The 21,201-nt window shown below is 39.5% G+C and overlaps 1 protein-coding gene across 7 annotated transcripts in view; it reads right to left on the bottom strand.

The window, feature by feature from the left end:
- The window catches only part of myh10 (myosin, heavy chain 10, non-muscle), a 55,906-nt gene extending 35,580 nt beyond the window's left edge, over positions 1 to 20,326 (bottom strand). For 6 of the 7 annotated variants that reach the window (XM_069697182.1, XM_069697186.1, XM_069697184.1 and 3 more), the window contains exons 1-3: positions 20,140 to 20,326; positions 16,229 to 16,610; positions 8,858 to 9,014 (exon numbers count right to left, since the gene is read on the bottom strand). In XM_069697182.1, coding sequence (XP_069553283.1) covers positions 8,858 to 9,014; positions 16,229 to 16,573 — 502 coding nt within the window. In that variant the 5' untranslated portion in view covers positions 16,574 to 16,610; positions 20,140 to 20,326. The remainder of the gene's footprint in view (positions 1 to 8,857; positions 9,015 to 16,228; positions 16,611 to 20,139) is intronic. The other variant, XM_069697183.1, reaches the window with a different exon arrangement.
- Between the last annotated feature and the right edge of the window lie 875 nt (positions 20,327 to 21,201).

Raw genomic sequence — 21,201 nt, 5'->3', positions numbered from 1 at the left:
AGTTTAAATATTATAATTATCATTGTTAAATGCAATCTTTATTTTAACAAGGCAAGTCTCATTAAATTTAAAGATCTTTTGTTCAAGGGAGTCTTGGCCAAGATGGCCAGCAAAAACAATAAAATCCCCAATGAGATACAAACAATATAATAACAACAACCAGTACGGTAAAAAGAGCTGGTCAGATTTGTACAATAGGAACTGTGTTTTCTCTGCTCTGGCTATTACTGAACAAATATTATTGAACAAATGGACTGTAAAAGGCAGGCAACATTTGGATCGACTCTGCATCCAACTTCATTAAACACAGTTCAGGTCTTCAACACTGGAGGTGTGACAAGTAAATGACACAAAAATGGAAAAAACTTGCAAGCAAACTTTCGCATGAATGATCACACTGGCAGCGATGCAAATTTGCGATAGTTGTTTATTGCAGTTAATGACAGTTAATGTGTCTCTGTAAACCTCTGGGATATTACAGTTGGGAGAGTCTTGCGAGTGAGACAGATCAGTTATTTGGAGGCCATGTAGTTAATGGTGATGATATCACGGGAAAACAGTGCTTTGTCTTCCCATCAATGCCCCGGCAGGGATACGGCTTCCTGTCGAGTCACATGGTTGGCTGAGCAGCCAGAAGTCCAAGGATTAGATAAAAGTCACCAGATTGTCGTCACTCTGCACTCTGAGTTGATGTTTAAGGCACAACTTCAGCACGACCATTCACATTGTCTCTGTCACAGCAAATACTAACAGTAAGTAATTATAATGAAGGGAATAGTGGGATCAGGATTATTTATCAAGAATATTTATTAATCTTTGCAAATTGTTTTAATGAATTTTAAAATTTTAACTTGACAAAACACTGCCGTCAATTTAACATTACATTTGAAAATATTTCATAAAAATATGACTTCCTTAATATAAATTTCGAGTCCTGTGTTGTGTATCAAATAATGTGGAAATATATTGATTATCCCCAAATATATAGAAAATATGCAGAAAACAGTGACTGGCTAATTGGTTTGACAGTTTAACATTAATTTTGCATCTACCTCATTACATCCTCTCTAAGACAGTTTCTGTATCGCTTGATGAGCAAGAGCCTGTTCATTAAGAAGCCTCGTCTCAGAGGCCATTACAGCAGTATCCGAACTGCAAAGTCTGCACGTTTGGTAATTGAACAAGTTACCACTGACTGATGATTGGCAGGCTGATGCATTAGTAGATTGACTTGGAAGATGCAAGCTATCAATAGCTCGGGCAAAGACACATCTTTTTCAAGTTAAAATAGAGCTGTTTCATTGAACAAGTCATTACGAGACTTAACATTTATGTTTATGCAAGAGTTTTAGTTCTTCAAATTCCACTCAGTAGCTTCAGTAAAAAAAAATATGGCGAATGGATTCGGGGCAAACAAAACCTTTGTAATTGTTAACTTTATACTCCAAATGTTACGACAAGTGTAAATGCAACACACAGATAAAACGTAATTTCTTGTACATGAATAAAATGAGAGCTGTAGCGTCACCATGTAAAGTAGCAGTGTAGTGGAGTCAGTGCAGAATACTAATGGTCCAATCTATAACGGCCTATTTTAGTTCAGCATACTTTGTCTAATGGCGCCCTGATCTGCTCGTCTCCATGAAGGAGGACGAAGGACACTCGTTCTGTATTAAAGGTTCCAGATCATCTTAAATATATGATATATATATGGTCAAATGTCTACACTCTAATCTAGTGGTGAACCTGCAAGTCAGGAATCTAGCTTTTATTTTTCTTAAATTGTTTTTCCAATTGTGTCTTTTGTTTGTAGAATGCTGGATAATTTCACCATCCAATACCTCGAAAAATCAAATTAATATCATCCAACACTCTGGTTGAACTGCTCATAACTCATGTTGACACTGTGGGAGATCTCAAGCCAAAAAGGTTGGGAAGCACTGGTCTCAGCCATGCTGTGAATATGTCAGCTCGTTTTCTGCATGTTGTGTCCCAGGATAGACTGTGCTGCCAGAGGTGAAGGTTTCCTGATGTGCTGACTGTGTTCCTTTGGGGTAAACTGAGCGAAGCTTATCTGAGTGAGGATACAGCTGGACAGCTCATCAAGGGCACCTTGGGTTTCCGTCTTCGACCAGAAACATCCTACAGTTACGTTCTGTAACGAGGGTAATCGCCCTCGCACACATGCACTAAGGCGAGGCTGATCCTTCAGGATCTCTCACACCATGAGGTCAACTGCAACACTGCATGTGCCAGCATACATGCAAACAAAATCCCCACATAGTCACCTGCCTTTGTCACATCTCTCTTTACATTCACATCACTATCTGAATCAGACACAAACATACTCCCCTCTGAAAACTGTTATCACACTGGCTGCAGACACAGTGGAGAGATATGATCCAACCATTGTAAGACGTCCATTCAGTAACTTAGTAGTTCTGCTGCAACCTTAACAACCTCTCCAGACTGTAAAGTGCTGATTACTGGCAGAAACTGTGTTTCTGTGCAGACGACAACGACCATAACAGGGGCTGTTGTTTCCTTAACAGTTCCTAATGGTCATAAGAACTGCTTTGTGGGTTTCGCATGATTGGCAATGCTTTTGCCAGCTTCACATGACTTCATTATGATGGAAATTGCCCCAGGATATATAATATTATTAGCTAAAGCTATGGAGCTGAAAGTTGAGGAGTTTGAACATCATTTGGAATATTGATTTCAATCTTTTGCAGGGCAAAAAAGGTTTGCTAAATAATAAATACAGGAAGATAGTATTAAAGTTGAAAGAAAGAAAGTGTTTCAGAATCACAGGTTTAAAAGATATTACAGAAGTGTAAGAGATTACAAAGATGTTGATCAAATTAGACCCCACGTAAAAAGGTCGGTTAACAATTTCACAAAGTGGTGACAGTGAAAAATTAGAGGATGTCTTGCAGCTTTGACATAAGCACACTAACTCTGCATGTGGTGTTTCTGCCTGTGAGGAGAAGGGGGAGGAGGGGGAGCTGATCTTAGCTCTCGACAGTGAGCTCATTGTGGAGCTGTGGCACTCTGGGCCTGGGCCAGTATCCACCACTGATGGTGAATGCCTGTATTTAGGAGTGGCAATGAAGTGAAAACACTCACCTCTGAGACCAGTCCTGCACACAGATGTAGCTGTTACTCAAGTGTCATAGTGGGACAAGAAGTTAAAAAAATAAAAATAAATAAAAAATAAAAAACACACTGTTGTAAGGAGGCTGTTGTAACATCAGCTGAATGTTCAAGCTAATAAAAACAAGCTGTGGTGCTGTCTCATTAACAGGAGAAAATACAACTATGCTGTCTGTTAGAAAAAAAGAAGCTCTAATGCTACTGATGGTGTTTTAGGTTCAGACGATAGCCATTGCCCAAGTCATTAACCAGCAGTTATAAAGTTATTTCATTAAAGGAGCATCCACGAAACTGTAAAAGTGAATATCAAACAGCTCATTTCCTCGACAGCATCACTGAATAGTCTGTGGGTCACTTAGTCCTTTTTAATAAAGCATATGGCTAAAATGATTATTAAAACACATTAATTACACCTCTCACTTGCAGTTATCATTTCTGGAAAACTAAATTATAATTATCAATAAACAGTGAACACTAGCAGATACTTTCTTAAAAGGTCCTGCACACACACATAGTTTTCATTTACTTTGGTTGATCAATCCTCCACTCAGGTGGATATCTTGTGTTGCTGTGCTTTGAATAGTGTGATGTCATACATCTGTATTGAGGGTGATAAAGGTGTCAATCAAAGTTGGCACGAGTCTTCAGAGGAGGTCTAATTCAGTATTAAATATGAAACGGGGAGCTTTAAAAGTAGCAGCCAGTCAATTAATGCTGATATCAATTTGTTTTTAACATTCAGTCCACAACTGCTAACACTGTTGTCTATTAAGAGCTCCATTGCGGGAATAATAACACTGCTGCAGGATGAACCTGGGTGGCAACACTAACCTTTCACAATTCCCTATCTCTATCTTTATTTCACCACCCCAATCCACTGAAACCTCACAGCTTCAATTTACTCCACATGATTTAAACAATGGCCTGCCATACGTTTTTCAATGCCACATATTTTTTAAATAATAATGTAAAGCCATCAGCATATAGCTAAACAGTTGTGTCAGGCTTTGGTGACTGAGATCAGCCACTGTATACTGACCATACTACCACTTTTATTTGATTTTCTAACTAAAATAAAGTAGTGTATATGTATCCCATGTGGTCTTTCCTTCGAAGCACACTTGGATGGAGTTGGCATGAAATTGAACTATAACAACAACAGAATAGTCTCTGAATTATTGCTGATTTTGAAGGACTCTGGGTGTTTGCAGCGTCCTTACTTGCATGGAAAGCTATCTCATAACACAGAGGGAGCTTATGACTGTTTATTAGTTTAACACCTCAGAGCCATTATACTTATGACAGGGCGCCAAAGTGAATTTACAGCCTATTAAAAGAAGGTTCTGTTTCCAGTGGCCTGAGCCAACCATCATCTTACTATACACCTTCCAAATGTAAGAAACCCATTTACTACGGGTCAAAATGAATGAATTAGACATAGAGATATCTGTCAGTAAAGTTAACAAAAATTAAAGCAGTCAATCATTTCAAGCCATCCATTTCAGTTCAGTCTGGGCTGAAGCTTCAGCCAAGGACCCATAGAAAGTGATTCATTGGAAATTTGACTTCTGGTTTCCTGTATATGGTATTTTGTAGGAAGGAAAGTCTAATGAAATCTGATAGGAAGATTAACTGTGTTTGGGAAAAGCTGACAACAAGATTTTGATTTTGATTCAAAGTATTCATGCAAACTGAAGGGGTGGAAATCATTTAGGCAGTCAGCATCTAATAGCTACTTCAGGTGCAAAATAAATCAGTGGAGACAGAGTGTGGTAACCAAAGAGGTGACTGGAATGAAGAAAACAGGAAATCATGGAATGCGAGAGGGGAAATAAGACATACTGAAGGGTACATATTCAACTAAGCATTTCCAAGGTGGATAGAGACGCAACAAGCAACACGTGTGGACTCAAGCACCAACATTCACAACAACTGGTAATTTGGTGGTCTTTCTCAGAGCACATATTTTACTAGTTACAAACCTTAATGTGAAATGATTGATTTGTGTTCAGCCACCTAAATAGCAGCCATGTTAACTGGACAAAAGATACAACCTCATGACACTCAACATAAAACATTACCTCAGAACAAACCACATCTTTACTCAGTGCCCAGATGTGTGTGTACCACCATGTTTTTCAAGGTCAAACAGGTGTTAGAGGACAGAGGCTTTTTTTGAAAATATTTTGGGTGGTTCTGGTTTCTAGAATCAGTTTCTAATTGATTCTAAACCAGTTGAAAACCCTGGTGAAAGGTTTCTGTATGTGGGTCTGTGTGAGAAGTGAGCTTTAGCTTGATGCACACAGGTTCTCCAGAGTTATTTTCTTCTAGTAGCTGCAATCAAATGTTGCATTAGATTAATTGAAGGAATAGTTTTAAAGTAATATTAGAAGGAAAAGCAGTGATAGTTATAGTTCCAATTGTGCTGATACCCCTAAGAATAAAAGAGTTTCTTTACAGCAGAAGAAACAGGAGTGCTCCTTCAGTTACTGACTTACAGGTTTCACTGTCCACAAACACATCTGCTCCTTTGAGGATAAAACAGAAATGTTTGGGATAAAAAGAACAATGGTTTCAGTGACTCTGGAGCTGTTTGTCATCTACAACATCTTTTACAAATGTTCTAAATCACTTTATCAAAAGATTAGCAAACATTTCCTGTGTGCTTAACATGCACTGGTGAGTTCAGGAGGTTTGGGGTTGAAAGAGTTCAGCATCAAGCTTCAAAAAGGCCATCAAAGCCATCACTGGTGCAGACCTGATTATTGCCAGGTGGGCCAGTGTTTGCTGAGATTTTCTGCTGTGCCATTATAAACTTTACTAAGCTTGTTTTATCACACATTTTTGACAGTGGGTGTAACACGTTTTTTCCCACTGAGAACTTCATGGGACACTTTTTCTTCAAATAATAAATTCAATCTATTATTCATAACAGTAATTCTGCAGATATGTGGGATGGAGAGCAGTTTGCCCATTTAAAAAAAATAAAAGGACCTCTGTAAGAGAAATCAAAGAGCTGCAGAGGCAGCCAAGATGGCTCCAGCTGGACTTGACCTAATGTCCTGATTAAACACCAGGGAGACTCAAGAAGGGGGTCGTTCTCCATTTCCACTGAAACAAAGACCCCCTGTTTCATAAGCCCCATCAGGGACACTTGCCGTGCTGTTGATGCATCTCCACTCTTGGAATCCATCACAACAACTGACATGACCCTTCCTTTGAGTCGTGTTTTCATTCAAGAAAGCACCAGCATTTCCCTTAGACATATTTATACATATGATAAAATTGCACATCAGTGAGCGAACATCGACAGAGCAGTGAGGGCAATAAATAAAGTATCTGGACCTCTAATCAATGACAGATGTGCAGTGAATTCTGCGTACACAGTCCATCTTTGTTAGGTAACACTTCATTTCATCTCCCATCTCAGCTACGACTGGCTTCACAGCAATGTTGCAGTAATTAGCAGTCCCCTGCAAGGTTTAGACACCCTTCAGTCATAAATATGATTTGGCAATCTGTTCAGCGCCAAATGTCATAAATTAGAGGCAACAAATTACTTGTGACAAGTGTTCATTCCCTTTCAGATGGCAACGGATACTGCAAACTCTAAACATGAGGTGTGAAAGGTCTGACATTAATCACAGAAATTGACATCATTGTGAGATAACAGAGCTGGGTTGGGCACAATGAAATAAGATGAATAGACAGTTTTTACTATGGTAATTATACATTTAATATATTTTGATTGAACTCAACTAGGGCTGCAAAACTAACAATTGTTTTAATTTTCAATTATTTCTATAATTCATCAATATAGTTTATCTGTAATTCAAAAAAAATGTGCGTGTGGAACAGTCTTTACCATTTCAGGAGACCAAGCTAGGGTTTTCTCTACCATTAAAACAATTAGGTGGACAGTTCATTCTTTAAAAAATATTGTAATGATACTAGTAAAACATGATGTGAAAATGAACAGTTTTTATTCAAATCACTTTCCACCACACCCGATGCTACAACACCTAAGCCGTGCAGAAACCTGGGCAAAACCCAGGAAGCAGACATTTTCATGTCTAAAATTGAGCATTGTGGGAAATGTTGACTTCTTTATTTCAATACTTGTGTGATTTTTACATAAGAACTGAATGAGCCAAAAACAGACAATCCTTACTTGTTATTTGACCCATTAATTGTTTTAAAATAACATTATGTCAATATTGAGATTAACACCCAAATGTGAATTTCATCCATATTGTGAACTCCTAACAGGAACACAGAAGGAGTCTGAAAACATCTGCAAGTGTTTAGTTTCCCAATGGCTTTAAAAGAGAGAAAAAAAAAACACCAATGCTAATCTATACAGCTGGATACTCTCTTTTATTAATCAGGTTGCTGAAGTACTCAGGGCCACAGCTGAGCAGCAGCTGGACTCTACTAATCTCCAACCTACAAACCTCCTTTCCAGCCCCAGCTCTTTCTGATATGACCACAAATGGGTTGGAGTAGCATGAAAAAATTACAGGTCATGCATGTGCGCTCGGAGACATGCAGTAAACACAAGCAGCCTTCTGAAGTGCTTGAGGGCATAGGTCATTGGTCCATTCAAGCTAAAGAAATAACCAATGAAAATATGTTGGAATCAAAGCATTACTAATTGACAGGTCTCGAAGCAGCCCTGCCCCCATGTGTCTATGATCATCCATGTAGAAACACAGTTTGTAGAGTATAGAGGGTGTGAAGAAAAGGGAACGTGTTAACAACAAGAAACTAGCTGGACTAAATGTTTGGTTGAGTTCCACATAAGCTACTGAAAATATGCCCAATAGCTTTTACAACATCAAAAGAGTCGGTATGGTAAAACACAATCAACAACAGTCAACCACTACAAGCAGCTTTAGAATAAAGCACAGGAATTAAAACAATAAAACATCTGTGCATACAAAATTCTGTAAATTTGTGTTAAAGGAAATGGGGGTAGCAAAACATGTCTTGAGATTGTCACCATTTTTTTGTTCAAAGAGGGCAAAGTTATAATCAAGCTACTTGTTGACGCTTCCAAAACATCCTTTTGTGCACCAACACGGCGGAAAGCAAAGCTTAAAAGGACTGATGGGACTGTCCAGTTGGTCACTACCCCCACTGGTCAGCCCTCGCAATCACACAAAGGATCTATTGTCAAGCACAATGGGGTCACCCTCTCTGTTCTCGCTGGTCTGATCCTAGTCAGTCACTGGTCATAGAGCCTGGAAGCTTGCCAACTACCAGGCAAGGATCTTCGAAGGCATCACTCGGCCTTCAGTTACAAGATGCTGTGTTCCTGTGTGAATTAAAACTGAATCCACATAACAACTTCAGCAGACTGGGTGCCATAGATGATTGCGGGCCACCCTTATCCAAAAACCTAAACAGCGACTGGGTTCCTAGTGTACTTGAAGGCTAGCTTACATTATAAATCACATCTGATAGCAAGGACACACAGAAAACACTTCAGAGTGATAATCCCGCCGTGCCCAGACTGACATTTAAAATATGGTGAGTAGATGTGACTCTGTAAAGCACTAAAAAAAGGCTTTAATCTGACAATCCTTTGAAACCAACACACTGACATTCAACAACATTATAAAGTGCTTAAGTGTTAATTTCAGTGGGTGTGGTGGACTGAGATAAACGAGAAGCCACTGCACACAGCAGTAACACCTACCTTGTAGCATGCATCTATATGCCGACTCTGAGATGGCGTAAATGTGAGGGGGCATCTCGTGCCTCTTTTTGCCCCTGTACATCTCGATGATGTTCTCTGAGTAGATGGGCAGGTATTTGTAGGGATTTATTACCACACAGAAGAGACCAGAGTATGTCTGCAAAGAGAAAAGAAAACATGGTTTACAGTTAATTCCTCACACAGCGGGTCTAATGTCGCAGTTAATATTTTAAAACGTTTATGGGCATTGATTATACTGCACAATGAAAGGATAGTGACGAAGCACAAAAGGACTCTGAGATCCTTAATGCACCGTCACAGGATCAACATGATATTTCCTGTTGAAATTAAAATACAATTTTTAGTACTCTCACTGTTATGACTATTACAAGGTTTCTTACAGTTACTGCTTCTGGACCCAAATATCAACTTCAAGCAACACAATGACCCTCATGCAAGAACATTTATCTACTACTTTAGTTACTGTAAATTACTCTTTTCAGCCTGATGAATGTTTGCATCTGTCGGCTACCTTTTTGGCCTAATTTATTGGTAAGTTCATTCACAAAAATGTAACAGAGAATAGCCCAACCAGGATGCCAGGCAGCCTGAAGAAACCTTTGAATGTGATATTCAAACGCAGCATCAGAACAAATATTCAGCACAGTAGAGAACACAGTTACCCCATGATACTGATGAATAAAGCCGAACAAAGTAAATACGCTTGTCCACTTGGCAAAACAAACAAGATGTTTAGCTCTGCAAGACTTGGCCTAAACCAAAGGATGATCCTTTACTTTTGGTCTGGTTTATACTTGTAGACTAAGGATTTAATTAAGCAAAATTATTCAACCTTTGTTTATTTTTATAGGGATATCATTCCATCTTGTATTAAAAAATATCTTTATTTGTAAAGGAAAATCCAAAAGGAACTTAACGAGCAGAATAATTACTTCGAGGTAGAATTGATTGGCAGAATTGAACTTTATTCAGAGCATTTAATTAAGAGCAATCGTACAAAAGCCTTTAATCACAGCAGGACCTGTCCAAGATATTGATATTAAACAGCACCACAGACTACTATGTTGTCATGCATCTGACAACTCCTTTAAAAAAAAAATTATAGTTTTGTTTTTAACAAATGTAGTCATATAGCAAAGAGACTATGCTCTGTCATAGACGGAAAAATTCAGTATAACCTGAGTAAATTGGCTAGTGATGATGATAATAGGGTGAACGATAATTTTGCATGAAGATTGCGTTCGTTTAGATTAGATTTCATTTAGATTTGATTTCAGTTAAGTTTGTTATCATATTTAAACCACATATATTCAGAAAGAGTTATTAAGATTTAAGTGAGTGTTTTTCCCCTGTGCTGATAGGCAGGCTGTTTGTAATTGACTCATGGGAAGTCTGGACTACTCATCATGAATTTACTTCATGCAGAAGAGAAATTTCTGAGTTCCAGAAAAATCGGTCAATGCCACAAATTCTCTTAAATCAGTCATACAAGTCACTTAAAAATGAATCTGATGGTACGAGTGGTTCTTGCATGAGTCCCATTGTGTTGTGCATATTAAAGAATTCATGGATCACTTTCAAAAACTGAGCATGACTGTAGGTTTTTGGCTCACTGCCAAGTACCCTACAGTATTTCATATTCTTACTCCACTCACATATCCTCCTCATAAGTGGAAATCTTATTTTTCCTTACCATTTAACTAGTTACAATTTTACCGGAAATCCTGCGACTGGCAGCAGAAATCAGAAGCAGGCGGTGGGCATTTTAATCCACAACAGTATATCTGTCCTTCAGCTGTATAATGCAGACAGGCCAGGACAGGGTTAATCCTTGACATGTCTGCTGCTGCTGCTGCAGCATGACGGACATTATACAGCACATGCTGCAAGATTAATTTTGGTGGCTGACACTTTATGCTGTTCTTTCATCCTCAAACATTCCTTCTGCTTTTTTGTATTACTTTTCTCTGCATCTCCACTCCATCTTTTTCACCTTAAGAATTTCCGTGCTTGGCTGAGCTGCACAGCCACATTCTCTTAATTATGTTGTCTGTGGCAGTCAGTGGGCTTCAGGGGGGCCCAGCGACCGCTATAACACAGTTGATGAACTGGAACAATGGTAACACAACTACAACTTGCTGTGGGTGCAGAGCGGATTGCGCATGTTATTGGGTGAGGGGGAGAAAGACTGTGAAAGACACAATAACTGTCACCTAGCAAGAGGTTCATACACAACACACATGATGAAGTCTGATACTGTTGAGCCTAAAATCCCACTGTGACATTACTGTAACACTCAGCCTGGGATGGGCAACAATTCAGCTTTGTCATCAGTTATCGCTCACTAAATTAGTTCAAGTTAGTTATTCTTTAAAGTATGATTTTGTCAATGAACCCCATTAAACATTCTGACAGGACAAAAACAAATAACGAATACTTTAAAAAAAAAAGTGATATTGTTTTTATTATATAAATCTTTCAATATTACTTAAATCTTTACTGAAATGAATCTCATGGGACAATTTAACACATTAACATTAAACTCAAACACTGAGTGAGTCCAGCTTTGTTAAAACTGGGTGAAAACTGCAAACCCATTGAAATGCATACACTCACAGCAGTAACATACTTAATGGAATCACTGGTGGTGGTGGTGCTGTGGTGCTGTAGCCCACGGGTGTGGAGAGGGTGGGGGTAATATCACCAGATGGCACTAACCCACACGCCCTGCCTCACCCATGAGCACAGATGCTTTAAGCACAACTCTGTGCTGCAACATGGTCACAGAGAGATTTGTCACTCAGGACTTACCAGCAGTATTGAACCTTGTGCTTTACATTACTGAGGCCACTACTCAAACCTTGCTAATTACCACCGGCTGTAAATATTATCTTGAGTTTACAGGATGTACTGATGGACCATCGCCATAATAACCCATTTCCAGACCCCCTACGGTGGGCACAGCGTCAGGCAGACAGATCGTGACCCAGCATGGACCACAGGCAGTGGGCACAGGGATGACTCAGCTGGTTGTCCTTGATGGTGGACCTCAGGGGGGTATTTGGGGGATTAATATGGCTCTGAGGGCAAGGGGTTGGCCAACTACACAACCACGCATAACAACACACCAGCCAGCAGCCATAACAAGACACTCGAGGGTTGTGGTTCTTTTCTGTCTCCAAATTTTTTGGAGAATGTCTACTCACAGCAGAGATACCAACATCTCATGATAGCTGAACTGTACATCAGCCTGTGAGTCAAGACAGCCCCGATCCCACCACCCAGAGAAACTGTGGTCAAAAGAATGAAACTCTGACACAGTTGAAAGGCTTTCTGCCTCTCCAAAAATGTCTAAATAAACGTCTGTGATCCTTGGTGCTTAGCAACAAAGCCTCTCTCGATGGGAAAAGGGAAAAATATTTCTGGGGTCTTTGCTATTGCATGAATCAGTGCTTTCCATTCTAACATAACTACTCAAATTGGTCTTTTTTAAAGTATCTTTGCAGCCCTCACAAGAAAATAAATAAAATGCATTTGCCGAGCACAACACATTTGAATTATTATCATCTGTGCCAAGATAGACTAAAGATTCTCCTAGATTTAAATTTGCTCTAAATCTTGAGGTGCTCTTAATCTCATCCAAGAGCACTTAATTAAAATGGCAAACCTGTCATCACTGTGGGCTTTTGGCTGCTTACGAGAGGGAGCTAACCCAAATCAAACAACTGTGACAGCTGAGAGGACTGGATGCTACCTGGGTTTGTGGATGAAGGAAAAATAAAGAATAAAATAAACAAAAATGATTTGAAAGACAGAATGTAAATAATCTACAACTGAACACATCTTTTGGCACCTTAACTAACCAGCATGATTTTGCAAGTGTGTGGACACTGAACTCTGATGCTGCACAGAAATTATGGTGAGTTGGGGATTCATTTCGCTATTGACGGCAGAAGAAAGCCAGACAACCGGCTAAAGAGTCACAACTGGAGGCAAAAACTCGATGAAATGGAGCTGGAATAACTATTAGATCATGATGTCTACTACTGTGGTCGTTCTGCATGATGGTCTGGATAAGAAAAATGGAGACCAATAAAGCAACCACATGAAGAAAAAGACTGCTCGGCCAACTCAGCATTGCCAGAATTTAGGATCTCTCGAAAAAAAAGCCTGATGCTTACTTTCTTGATAAAAGACATTCAGAAGAGAGACAGTCTTGTATCCTGTTTTCAGTTATGAACAAAGCCACCCGTAGTAATGCCCTCAGAGGCGGGCCAAAAGAAGCAGCCTGCTGATATAGGCGTTCACACAAAGCTCTCAGCCTGAAGCTGCTGCCCCTCCTCTTCAGGATGCACACTCTGCACCGCTTCTTGAACAAAGGCTGATCATATAGTGGCCTGTATTGAATAATACATCACAGTGACATCATGACTTTATTCAGTCTTTTTTCTCCCGAACTACTGGGTTACACCATATCTGATCAATCGTGGTTATCATTGCATACTATTAAGATTTCCATTACTGAAACATATTGTGAGCTTATGCATACGTTTCCCATTCCTTCAGTCAATAAGCTCCTCAAATCTTTTCTCCTATTAAAAATGGCAATATGTTTGAAACATCATAACTAAGACCGTGAGTAATCAGAAGTCAGAAAAGAGGTTATATTAGCACTGTGGAATGATGTTCCAACTTAAACGATCCTATATCTCCAAAAGCAGGACAGGACAACACGCAGGCAGGAAGGTTGAGGCAGCTGATCAAGAGTTCTGCATGCTTCTAACTCAAACCTCTTAAAACTCCTTGTTCATTAAGTTCACACTTGGGGACATTTGTTTTGAGGCAAAATCAAACAGATGGTTAAGTAGCAGCAGCAGCAGCACAAAACATGACTACGCACGCGTAGCAGAATAAAGGCATTACTGTGACCCTGCAGAGCAGCAACAAACAAGCAGGAGCTGACATGGATCGGCTGTTCATTTAGCATCAGTTTTCTTATAGCAAAACCGACAAAATTCTGTTATTTGAGGAGACAGATGTTGCTTATCACAGCACACAAAGAGCTCTGTTAAGGCGGTTTGCTGACAGTGTGACTCAGCTAAAAGATGCGGCTGGCATAATTTCTTTCTCAATTATAAACCCTCTAAAAATACATACATGCTTTTTACTTGGACTTCTTTTTAAAAAAAAATAATTATTGAATAAATAAAAGGTGACCGTGATGACAACACTGCTGTAGTTTATGTTGGAAAACACCTGGAATGGCCACTCCATACTGAGTTTAGAGTGAAAATCTGGAAACGATTATTAACTTTTGTAAACTGCCCACAAAAAGAGATTACTGATGATTTATGTTACCATATTTCCTTTGAGAGATCTTCTGAGGTCATGGACAGCAAACACATGGCAAAGTTCACAAAGCTACACATTGCCTGGTCCGTACATTCCCTTTCTTTAACAACAGGTTAACTAATTATGATGACATCTATACGATGGAAACCTGGAATTAAACACCTCGATTTTATACTTGTGTTTGACATGTCTTCACTTAGTGACAGCACAAACTAAGAAAAAACACATTTGTCTATGTATATTTGATCTCTAGGTCTTTTGTTTAGATAAAAGGCAAATTAATTGCGCAGATTAATGGTTACATACCGAAATGCACCACATTTATTGTACAAATGTAGTGGTTAAATATGTGGCAACAATTCAGAGGAACAGAAGAAAATAATATCTAAAACAATTAAACAGAGAATTGGGAAAGATTTTTGTTCATCATATTTGAGGTTGCCCTTTTCCTTGGTTTTAGGACACCAATGTCTTGTTTAACTCTTTATTATACTGTATGTATTCAGCTATATAAAAAAAGAAACGTATAATTGACTTGGTAGACCACATTTATCAGCAACAATCCTGATGAGTAATGAATTGTAAATCAACATAGCAAATTACTGACTTTAGTTTAATAAATATTTCTAAAGTTATTTAAATACTGTAAAAAGGGCAAAATAGAAAAACATCACTGTAAAATAGCACTTGGCAAAAAAAATGTAACAGACTGTTTGAATCCCAACAGAGTGATATATGACCTGCATGTGGATTCTTTCCTTTAATCAATCCACTCAGGGACCTAACGTGATGAAGGCTGGTGGTTTGGTGGGTCGTCTCCTGGACGATGACAGTGAGTCATGCCTCATCAACACAAAGAATACATACTGTCTCCCTCATTAACCTTTCAAAAGTCATGACTTCATCCATAAAGCTTTCAAAGCTGCATCTGTGCGGCCAAGGCAGAAAACCACAAAAGTATTTGCATGGGCAGCTCCTCTCCCTTGAAACCAAACACAGCCAGAACACCTGGGGAGTAATCCCCTGGCCTAAAAGGAAAGATGTAACCACCCTCACGGTCTAAAATCACATCATTTACAAAGTACATGAACTAAAACTTTGGAGAAATTTGTCCACCTAACACTATGCAACAAGTCAAATCTAGTTTCTCATTTCTGTCTTTGCAACTGCCTGGAAATGTGAACCCCACAGCCGCTGCCTCCTCCCTCGGTCTCAGGTGGCCCACAAGCTTGGAGCCTGGGCTATTCCAGGAATGCATGTCATTAAGTGGGTCATAATCACAGGGGAAATCTGCAGATTAAATGGGATGTGATGGCTTGTTCGTGAAAAGAAATGTGCTCCTTAGTCTCTTGAATTCCGAGACTGCAGTATGAAATGCTACATTGAATATACCCGATATGTTTAATAAGCATGTCTAAGCAATTTACCTAACGTTGTTCAGTGTTCCAAGTCATCTTAAAAGCACACAGTAGTAATAACACACACACAATCTCCAGGTTAGACTTTTCCAATGAAGGGTGCTGTGTGAACGTAGTATTGTGATAATATGCCCAAAATTACATTACAAAGTCAACTGATTTATCTTCCCAAAGTATTACATTAAACAAGGTTCATATAAACCAGGTCAGAAAAAGAGGGAACTGAATTGTAAGTTTTATATATGCTTCTCTGACAACCGAAAAATATGTCATTCCTATTTAAAAAGGCAATTTTGTTTTGAGGCTGATGTAGTCCATTATACTGTACAGGAAGTCACCCTATCTGTTCCAACCCCTAATGATGAGTCCACCTATCAACTTCTATGTGCATTTTGTTTTTACAGCCACATCAGTCACATCACTGGGACAGATGGACTAGATATGACTCCTAGCTACCTACAACTGAACATACAAAGTCATATTTTTTTCAGACCTTAAGTGCGTTTCTTAACTTAACTTAAAAGAAGATGACCATAATTTTTTAAGAAATTGGAATTTCGGATGAAAGACAAATACTTACATAGATGAGGCCAGAGTAATAGCGGTCTTTGAGATTGTGAAGCACCGACGCCTCGTTCAGGCAGGTAAGTTCAGCCATGTCCTCCACCTTGCTGAACTTGGGCGGGTTCATCTTTTGGATGTCGTCCTTGTTGACCACCGCCTTCTTCCCATTCTCTGCCAGCTCCAACACCACCTCATCTCCGCGCTCCTCGCGAACACCGGCTGCCTCGAAGCCGTGGCGTTCCGATGGGATCCATACGAGCCTCTTGGCGGTCCAGTCGGCCTGTGCCGCCGGGTTGTACACCACAGCGCGGTCCACAAAGAGGTACCGCTCCGGGTCCTCCTGCCCACTCCTTTGTGACATTGCTGCTGGAAACCAGAGGCAGAACAATGAAGGCCACCTGCAGTGAGGAGAGACAGTACTTTGTTCACCTACTGACCAACAAACAAAATTCACACAGTTGGCTAATAAGGTCACTGCTGCTTATCAAGACTGTTGTGGAAAAGGTCCTTTTAAGAGGCCTTTTTTTTAACAGTAGACATTTGACATGAAAAGCACGTGTGTTATTAGAAACGTTCTCTGTAAAACATGGCCCTAAAACTGAAGCAGCTAAAAGAATATTAGCCAGCATTAATTCAATTTTTCACTACTGTGCTTTTCCTGATGTGAAGTGTCAAAATCTGTGGAAAAAGAGTCGTCTGGATTACAGCAATATTTGGATTTTGTATCAATTGCAGGACTCCACACAAATCTCAATTTTCCAAGTGGACTCCGGGTAACCAGTTATGATCAAATGTCATATGATAGGGATTTCCCAACCATTATGAAGCTTAGGTGCAGCATCCAGGCCATATAAGCACCGCTTAAGTTGAACAATTGTCAAATCATTGTGGAGCGCATCAAAACAAACTAAATTACATTTACCTAATTTAATATTGTAGTTGTTCCCAGTGAATTTATTTAATAGGTTTTGTCTTTCAGCTGTTTGGGTGTTATTTATTTTCTGTTCTATGTTTTCAGAATTTTTGGAAAATATTACAGATATGATCATACTTGTGGTTAAAAACTATGTGAAATTGAAAAATATAAAAATGTCTTTGGGAGAGTACCCACCACCAAATTCATGCAAGCCAAGTCCTCCAAAGACAAAGCATGAATGCTTACAGTGTTATAAGTTATAAAACCCAGCATGAATGCTGACAGTGCTGTCATTTGGAGAGTCAATGACACTGGACGGCAACTATATTCATCACCAGGGTTGGTACTAATATTCTTGCACCAGAGGTGAAAGCATGGGAGCAGCTGACAGAAATAAATCATGCATTCATTAACCTGCTCTAATTACAAGAATATTCTGTTAGTTTAGTAATTAGGTTATTTGGGACAAGGTTTGTCAAGTGTATATGCAGCAAAGCTTTTATAATCATGCATGGGTCTGCAATATAATGATGCATTTTAACTTCTGATTTGATCATTGACATTTAGTTTGGCCCTATCTGAGTGGGAGACATAATGTAGCAACCCTCTACAATGGCACATCAAATTTTACACCACGATGTTAATTCTTACCATAATTTTATATATTTAATTGACTAATAAGACCATTTCAATTAAGATATTGATCCAACCAAACTGCAACCAGTAAAGAGGAACGTTGCTGTTGGTTTAAGTGCTTCAATGACAACGCAGCTTCTCTAATGGCTGCTAAATCGTGATTCTGATAAATTAAGATTGTAATGACGGGAATCCTTCAAATGACAACAACCTATTTATCACAAATTAAATTTAGGTCTTAGCAACAAATGTCAAGTTTTAATTTTTAACATTAATTTCTCATTGAGGAAATATAAAGGTTTTGATAAAATAGTACACTCCAGGGCATGTCTAGCTGACTGACACGTGCCACAGTTTATCAGTCATTCATGGTGGTCGCTGCCTGCCTGTCATTTCTCTGCAGTGATGGCTGTCTTAAAATAATGTGTCATGATTACAAAATGTGGGTCATTTAAAAATTAATTTAACAATTTTTTTTTTTTTAAAAGATGGATAAAGAGGTACAAGAGTATTAGTGTATACTAATTCACATTTGCAGAGCCCTTCTCTGAATCCTGAATAAACAGTTAGCCTACTGAATCAACACGAGAGGGAGCTCCTGATATAAATACTTAATAAGAAAAGTAGGTTTTTTTCTAATGAAACAGGACAATACAAATGCACAGTGAATTATTTCTATTCAGGCTTTTGGTAAATGGTCTGTATCTCCTTCAATTCAATGCTTTTTATAGAAGGACTTGTTTGGCCCACACAAGCGTGAGTGTCACGCCTCCGTCCCTGAGCATAACCAACTCATGTGTACAGTGACTTCAATATTTCAGCTGCTTCGAAAGCAAAGGAGAAACCCTGACTGTCCTGTTTGATAAAAAACAGGGTAAAAATCAAACAAATAAAGTATTTAATACCAAAATCACATTATGACAGCTAAAATAATTAGTCTAACTTATTAGTTGACTGGCAGAAAAGCATTATTAATCCTTTGTTAATCATTTTGGTGAAATTTTCAAGCAAATATGCCAAATACTTCCCAGTCTGACCCTCCCTAATGTGAGGATTTGCTGCTTTTTGTTGTCGTATGAGATAATGTATTGCACATTTTGGGGGTTTTAAACCAAACAAGTGTTTTTGGCAGTACTTGTTACAGTTTACATTTTACAGGCCAAATGACTTATCAAGAAAAAAATTGTACATTAACTGATAACACTTAAAATTGTATGCAGAACAAATTTGAGGGTGACATCTAGGACACTACAGAAAAAGCGAGTGGCATTTTTTTCTTTTCCCCTATTTTAGGACATTTACACACTGAGGAACCAATCAACAAATGAATCAGCAGATGAATTGATAATACTAAGGGTTATTAGTTGGAGCCCTACATATCATAGAGGACTGGTGAGCTCACTATATTATTCCATAGAGGATAAAATTACACACATGAAGAATAAAAGCAGCTGAAGAGAGTACCTGTTGTGAATCTTGGCACTTGGTGCCCTCAACAGCTGATGCAGGGACCAGTCTGAGTGTTAGCCATGACAGAAAGCACCAGCACGGCTTTCATATTATTACTCTGAGACAACTTCGGCTGATGACGGCTAAGAGACTTTTAACCTACAGTCTGGTCAACTTCCAGGCTTCAGCCAGGCGCTGGGTAGATAAGAATCTGGGTCAGGTCGCGGGATGGGGGATCAGTGTGGCTGCTGGCTGCAGAGTCACTGCATCCCTCGTGCAACTCCACTCCACGAGGATATACGTGGATAAAAGCCCACCCCACGGGGGAAGATTTGGCAGCAGAGAAGGCTAGCCGGGGACCGACCCGAGCCCGGCCGGGCCAAGCAGCTGCACCGGCTCCGTTAGCCCGCTAACGTTAGCTCAAAGTTGACGTGCTTCATTTTCAAAAGATGCCTGCAAGGAGTCAACACCACTGATGAACCATCTAACACAGCCGGGTGGTGGTGGTGGGGGTGGTGGTGGTAGGCTGCTCGCTTTATGTCATTATAAGGCGACCAAAGATCCCAGAGTAGTCAAATCTAGATGTGAGCATTAAGGGATGAACTGTGAAATCCCATCGTGGGTGTGGGCGGCTCAAAGACGTCTGGGTGGGGGGTAAAAGCGGGCGGACAATGACCGCGCCGTTTCACAGCGGCTCTACTGAAATGAACTTATAAAACACACACGTGCGATACAACTATACATTTAAGGACACATCAGACTGATACAAAAGGCGCGCTGGCTCCGTGAAGCCGGCTAACATTAGCGGCGGTGACGATCCTCCATCATTAAAAAGTCACGGCACAATAATCCGCTAGCTGGCGGTACTGCTGCTACCATCCTCACTAAAAAAAAAAAAAAAAAACCCGCTCCTCTGCTGGACTTACCGCACACAGTAGGTGGAGAAACCCTGCTCAGGTGTTGTCTTTTTTTTTAATATCCAGTAGATAAAGATAATGGTCCTCCAATGCGTGCTGAAATAGTCCCTTCTTTCGGCCGCTCTCTCATCAGTGGTACATCAGTGGTCCTCCTCCTCCACCATCCAACACCCTCTCAACCGAACTCCCTCTCTCTCACCCGGCCCGGGAAGATGCGCCGCACCGCCGCACTCTTCTCTGGAAACGCCCACGACGCGAAGCCGGATCGTGACTGGCTGTCGAAGTCCGACGCCTCGTTGCGATTGGTGGAAAACGCAATTTACACCCTAAACTTTGATCGTCGACCGCTGCCGCCCAACATACCAACACCTGCAGAGAGATGGAGGCTGCTGCAGTTTCACACGATTGTGGGCAGCATTCAGGTCCTGTACGTAAGTAAAAGTACGAATATCACACGGTGGCACACTCCACTACATATAAAAGACATGCATTTCAAAAGGTATGTAAGTCTTATAAGCAAAATTTACTTATTTATATAAGTATAAAAAGTAAAAGTACACACTATGCAGTAAATGTCAGTGTTTTGTTATATAATGTTTTTGGGTTCATATTATTGGTGCATTAATGTGCATTTTAGTTTAGTTTTAGTACTCTAGTTAAGTACAACGATTTAAAACGTATACTTAAGTAAAGTACATGAGTACATGTACTTAGTTAAATTCCATTACTGGTTGTAGGACATCCAATTTGTCTCTGATAAGAAAGTTAACATTTATTTTTATCTCATATCTTCTACACACTACATGTCGGTTGTTTATTATGTCGTTTTGGAACGTCTTTTATTATCTATTTTATAGTTTCATTATTTCGCTTTTAGCTTTTTCTATTTTTGTGTGCAATAGTCTCAAATTGTTTTACTGTTATATTTGTGCTGTCATATTTCAGCGCACAAATAATTTGGGAAGCATTTTGTTTCATGGCACTTACCTACTCAAAAGTATCACACAAGTGAGGTTTGATTGATATATTTTCTATTTCATATATCATTAATATAGGTGTACAACATAATAT

Source organism: Brachyistius frenatus, unplaced genomic scaffold (genome assembly GCF_029030835.1).
Source record: "Brachyistius frenatus isolate BFR_SWC_R1_liver_20210118 unplaced genomic scaffold, ASM2903083v1 Contig_23, whole genome shotgun sequence".
In the NCBI taxonomy this organism is placed as follows: domain Eukaryota; kingdom Metazoa; phylum Chordata; class Actinopteri; family Embiotocidae; genus Brachyistius; species Brachyistius frenatus.
Note: the sequence above shows the minus strand (reverse complement) of the source record. Positions and strands in the feature narration are given on the sequence as shown.